At 40.3% G+C, this 5,714-nt stretch overlaps 2 protein-coding genes across 3 annotated transcripts in view; both read left to right on the top strand.

Annotated features, from left to right (window-relative positions):
• The window catches only part of senp3b (SUMO specific peptidase 3b), a 13,077-nt gene extending 11,763 nt beyond the window's left edge, over positions 1-1,314 (top strand). For both annotated transcript variants that reach the window (XM_032544449.1, XM_032544451.1), the window contains exon 12: positions 211-1,314. In XM_032544449.1, coding sequence (XP_032400340.1) covers positions 211-321 — 111 coding nt within the window. In that variant the 3' untranslated portion in view covers positions 322-1,314. The remainder of the gene's footprint in view (positions 1-210) is intronic.
• Positions 1,315-3,662: 2,348 nt separating this feature from the next.
• The window catches only part of eif4a1a (eukaryotic translation initiation factor 4A1A), a 26,597-nt gene continuing 24,545 nt past the window's right edge, over positions 3,663-5,714 (top strand). Inside the window, exons 1-3 of the mRNA XM_032544471.1 lie at positions 3,663-3,865; positions 5,337-5,379; positions 5,562-5,694. Of these exons, the coding sequence (XP_032400362.1) occupies positions 3,843-3,865; positions 5,337-5,379; positions 5,562-5,694 (199 nt within the window). The 5' untranslated portion in view covers positions 3,663-3,842. The remainder of the gene's footprint in view (positions 3,866-5,336; positions 5,380-5,561; positions 5,695-5,714) is intronic.

Genomic DNA, 5,714 nt, shown 5'->3' with positions numbered 1-5,714 from the left:
TTTTTTTGAAATTGACGTGGCCCTGCTCCAAACAAAGCCGAAGCCTAAACTTATCAGGTAATGTGAATGCAGGACTAAAGCTGGTCGCTCAACACTGGATGACCACCTACTGACTTGTGTTGCATGTTGTTGTGATTCTGTTTGTCCGTGCAAGCCGATAACCTTTTTTTTTTTCTCTCTCTCCTTATTTGCCCCTTCACCGTCCTGCAGTACTGCAAGTGTCTGGCACTAGGGCAGCCGTTCAGCTTTGGCCAGCTGGACATGCCTCGGCTGAGGAGGCAAATGTACAAAGAACTCTGTCACTGCAAGCTCACCCTGTGACCCTTCACCCCCGGCCCGCCATTTCCACCTGCTCCCGCCCTTAAACTTAACAAGACGGAGGGACAATGCCATGACAAGAAGAGGGCACGGGGAGCAAACGATTGACTGAAAAAAGAGAAACTTTTCAGAAACTTTTCTTTTTCTCTGCCAACATCCAGAGAAATCCTTATTCTATTGTAGGTGATGTCATTGTTTCACTTTTTGTCTCTCTTTGCTTCCCTCTCTCCACCCTTTTTGAAAACCCTTGATTTAATTTCCATGTCATGGTAATTCCTTTGTGGTTGACAGAGGCCCAGACTAGCTTCCGTTTTGGGAATGTGCTAATCTTCCATCCTATCATAGTCCACTTTTTTGTTGTTGTTGGTTTTTCAGTCTGAATGGGAGCATGAAGATTATTTCTAAAGAATACAGTCCAGATGAAGGGTCGGACCACAGTAAGTCCAACCTCAGTACTACTTTCACTTTAGATGCCTGAACAGTGAGTGCAGAGGTGGCGTGGGTGGACGGCAAAATCATTTGAACCAGTCTGTGTAAGCTTGTGGTTAAATGGTACTGGGGCATGTACCTGCCCTCCATCCAGGCGGTCCATACAGGGGGTTGTAAGACGTGAGAATCTCAAACGTTACGGCATCCAGCATAAAATACACTTCCCCATGCTACAGCCAATGTTATGCTGGCGATTCTGTCGATCTAGTTGGCACATGATGTTTGCCACTGTAGCACGACGTGACATTTCCGATGTATATTTGTTAAACGATTTCCTACAAGGTGTTTAGAAGAATTTCAAGTGAAAATGGAGTTTGCTAGTTTATGCTGCCATATCGACGTCAGAAAACACACTTCCAGCATGTGAGGAGCCATTCTAGTGCTTTTTGTCTTTTAGGGAAATCAGAATTTACATCCGAACACTTTCTCTGCCTCATCACTATTCACCAAATAATCCATCGTTACGTGGGAGACTGGATCTGCATCAGTGGCTCACCGGCCAAACACACCAGGATGACATATTAGCCCAATGAAGGGGTATCTTTACATTGCATTTTATCTTTTTCTGTGTTTTCTCTTGTCGGTAAATGTGTTGATATGCTTATTGCTTTAAACAAACGGTGTTACAAGGAGGACTACTAATATGTGTTTTTTTTTTCGGAGTAAGTACAAAAGAGATCCTCTGGTGGTAGTATTTCTTAGAGGGTTTTGAGAGCCATTTTTGGTGAGGACCACGACAGCTACACAGCAGATCCAGTATGTTCGCAATGGAATTACAGCACCCTCCTCTTCTTTTTATAACGAAAGACAAATTTGTTGATAGCCGTGTGTTTGTTCTCTCTTTTTTTTTCCCAAACAGGAGTTGATGCAACAGAGTTGAGTTTTATATATCTTCTACAATGCATTATGGTTGCTAAAAATAAACAAAACAATATGCGGCAAACAAATGGTGCATTTTATTAATGCTACTGGATGGACATAAGCTGGGAATGCTGACGTGATCTACATGTTATCCTGTGTCCAGTGGTAGTGATGGTAACCAAGTAGATATACTCAAGCACTGTACTTAAGTATGAAAATTGAGGTTGAAAATTTCCTTTTCATGCCATTCATATGGAAACATTTATCCGATGGCCACAAAGTTACTTTGCAAATTAACATTTTACATCAACAGGGTGGACTTATAAAATATGCGTCTTGTCATTGATTAAACTACCCAACGATATATAAATATATTTAAATTGTGAAATGCTACAATACATTAATATAAAACTATTCAGAGAGTGGGGGGGTTTTATTCCACTTCTCACCTGTACTTCTCCCTACTTTACTTTTTAGATTGGGATGTTTAAGGTAAGCTACACTAACCCTTGTGTTACGGCCATAAAAGTCCCAAATGCATCACTTAAAATCTTATAACCATAAATTTTGACTTTGACTTCTACGTTCAAATAGCCAATTCCACTCTTTAAAATGGATTGGGCTAATGTGATCTTAGACTAACAATAAGGACGTCTTTTAGTAGTTAGTTCTGAGCTTTTTGAAGCTTTTCCTATTTGTTCTTTAAGTTATACCACTGAACCGGGTAATGTAGGTATACTAGTTGAGGCATCGAACTAATGATGAACACACATCACTGTAAAATGTTTTGCCTATTTAGGGTCCGGGGCGCTTCACTGAGAGCAAGATATTCTGTCATTCAAATGATATGACTGTTGACACCATGGGAAAGTTTATTCAATATGTAACTGGCTGAAAATATTGAGTGAGGTAACTGACATAAAATAGAATTACACATACATTACTGTCATAAAGTGCTTGCATTACCATGTAGATCTTTAACAAAAAAAACAAAAAAAATCTTGGGTCAAAGGTCATTGACCAGGATGGCCAGAGGTGTTTATGTTGGAGAGAGAAGCTATCTCCACCCAAATTCAACCACCATGTTGAGGAATGACATGACAAGTAGTTAAAAGCCCTGGAGTGGACCTTAAATCAAGATTTTTATTTTTTTATTTTTTTTTACTTAATACCGTATGAACCATATTCTACAGTGTAGAAAAAGGATGTCTGACACAAAAATACAGTTCTAATCCGTTCAAGTAAATGCTGTTTCTGCTCCTAAAGCTCAGTTTTAAGCAGCCGTTTGCCCACCTGTGTGGGGGAAATTGAATGCCTGAAAATGTGCACTGTTTCTTCTAATTGAAAGCTACGTTGATTTTATTTTCACACTGCAATTAAGACTAAATGTTATAGCAGTCACTGTAAGGTGTTTTTTATGAACATGGTTAGGGCTGTAGTCACTGATAATTTAGAACAGAAAGTTTTAGCTTCGGTATTCTGGAAAATTGGGGTTGTTTACTCATATTTTGCTCAGATAGTTTGTGGTTTGAAGTCATTATTTTGCTTTTTTATCATGGCAAGGCTCTTGTTATGGGTGCTGTGACTCCAGTATTTCCGAAATCCTGGCTCTGGCTGTGAACACAATTAATAGGCTAGTAATTACAACTGTATCTTGGTTCATGTTCTATAAAATATTACTTTCATATTCCAAGCTTTTGTCGTGAACTGTGTTAAAACATGCATCAGACGGCCACACTGTGACTCATCTCAACGTTTCACGTTGTGAAGCTGAGATGTGTCATTAATTGAACAATATGATTAAGAAGAAAACAAATCTAACTCAGGGCCCTGGGTAAGGCCTTTTGTTCTCGTAGACGAATGGTTGAACTGAGAATGAGGGACCTACAAAATGTACCCCAGCGTAGCGCAAGTGAAAGGAGCTTGGATGCCTCCCATTCGGATTGCTTATAAAATATAAACACCGCCCCTCTGGCGTGCAAACAGTGAACAATCGTGCTGTGGTTTGGACGCTACGGTCCGCCTACTTATTTCTGACGTAAAAGTCGGCCAATCAGAAGTCTCTATGGGCGGGATTACAGCTAAATGACGGCGGTCTGTTGCAATGAGAAGACCTTTTTGTGTGTTGTCAACGTATATAACACATCTCTGCCGCAGTTTCTTTCTTTGGAATAATGTCGGCTGAATACGATAATAGGTAGGAAAAGATTTTATGGTTTTGTGGGCATTTTGTGTTTGAGAATATGATTAAGTTGTCTACATCGGTGTATTAGTTTTTGTTATCGATGACTCTTTTTGAAAGTAGACATTAAACGGAGCATCTAGTGGTTTCTATGCTCTACTAACGGTTAGGCCTGCCTCAGGCTAACGTAGGTCTTCACGGAAAGTCCCATAAAACTAACTATATGATGAACTCAGGTGTAGAAGGTGAATCCCTCTAAATTATAGACCACACGTCTGTTTGGCGGCACGAATGATGTCTGTCGCTGTTGGTCCTGAACTTAGGCTAACAGTAACAAATTAAATGGCACCGGCGCCTTGTAGCACGTGAATGCGCCTGGTCTGGGCCTGCTCAATTTTTATTTTATTTCGGATGCTTATGTTGTTATTAGTCAGTGGGTAAATATAATACTATATTAGGACTGTGCGTTATCGGCTTGTGATACAGTATAGGAACGTTTTCCAAGTTGGGGCCGCAAACGTTACCTTTATGTTATTTTTGTACGACGGGCGCACATGGCCGCGGTAGTAAAAACCGAAGGGCTTGGACAATACCGGTAGCGTAGGCCGCTAAATGCTGTTGGGTGCGTTTAGTAGCTATGTGCTAGCGTGATGGTAATTCATATGCTAGCTACTTTCGTTAAACAAATGCGTGCTTTGCGTCAGTAGACGCATCATTAATGGGTTTCGCTAATTTGTCGAGTTTAATTAAAGGCCACATATAGACTAGCAGGGCCGGTTGGCGGTAGCTAATGCGGGCCAGGGGCTAACCTTAATTTTAACGGTGAGCTACAATCAGCCGAGCCTTTTAATTCTTACTTACGCACATTTTGCTTCAGGAACGTGTCTTAAACCACCATTTAATAACGTATTTTGATATTTCGTGTTAGGTGAAATAATGTTTAACTAGTAAATTGTAACGGTATTCTACGTGGCCAGGCCGCTATTCCTCTCTAGCTACTCGCTTCCGACTTTTCGTCTCCGACCAGAGAAACGACCATCTTGAATGTATATGCAGTAGAAATGGCGGACTCGTGGAAAGACATTTGCCAACAAGCACAAGAATTGAACGGCAAATTGACGTTTCAAGTCTCAATCCAACTGCACCGAAGCTAGCTATTAGTAGGCGTGTTTGTGATCATGAGTATTTCTATAACGTTACTATAGAAATAATTGCACAGGCGTCTTACAAACTGTAAAGGTTAACTATGTAAGTTATTTCGTCAGTTGATAGCGGAGCAGCAGACGTTGACTATAAAAATAATATTCCGGCAGTCAGATAGTTCATACCTACAGAAATGAAAGATCCATATTAATTAAAACTTGACGGGGTTAACGTTTGTCATGTTTTTTTTTTTTTTGTGTGTGGAATTTCCATAAAACTGTTTGGAATGTTGTGTGCTGATGTGGGATTGCAAATAATAACAACGTCTTTGTCTTATTCACAGAGACAATGGCCCGGAAGGCATGGAGCCAGATGGGATCATTGAGGTGAGTCCCTTTTCAGAACTGTGGTACTCAAGATAATTAATACTTATTTCTCTGTGAAATTTTGTGTGTACTAAAATTATATATAATGTGAGGATGCAGTAAGGAACTTATTACTGTTATAACCAAATTACTTGAGTGATTCAAGTACTTGACTCACAATGTTTTGTTTTTGCCCCCTCCAGAGCAACTGGACTGAGATCACTGACAGTTTTGATGAGATGAACTTGCGCGAGGCTCTGCTAAGGGGAATTTATGCCTATGGTTTTGAGAAGCCCTCTGCTATCCAGCAGAGAGCTATTATGCCTTGTATCAAGGGTAAGTAAGACTCGTTTTTT

The sequence above is a fragment of the Etheostoma spectabile genome, chromosome 19, assembly GCF_008692095.1.
Source record: "Etheostoma spectabile isolate EspeVRDwgs_2016 chromosome 19, UIUC_Espe_1.0, whole genome shotgun sequence".
Lineage (NCBI taxonomy): Eukaryota > Metazoa > Chordata > Actinopteri > Perciformes > Percidae > Etheostoma > Etheostoma spectabile.
The sequence above is the reverse complement of the archived record's forward strand: the minus strand, read 5'-3'. Positions and strand labels throughout refer to the sequence as shown.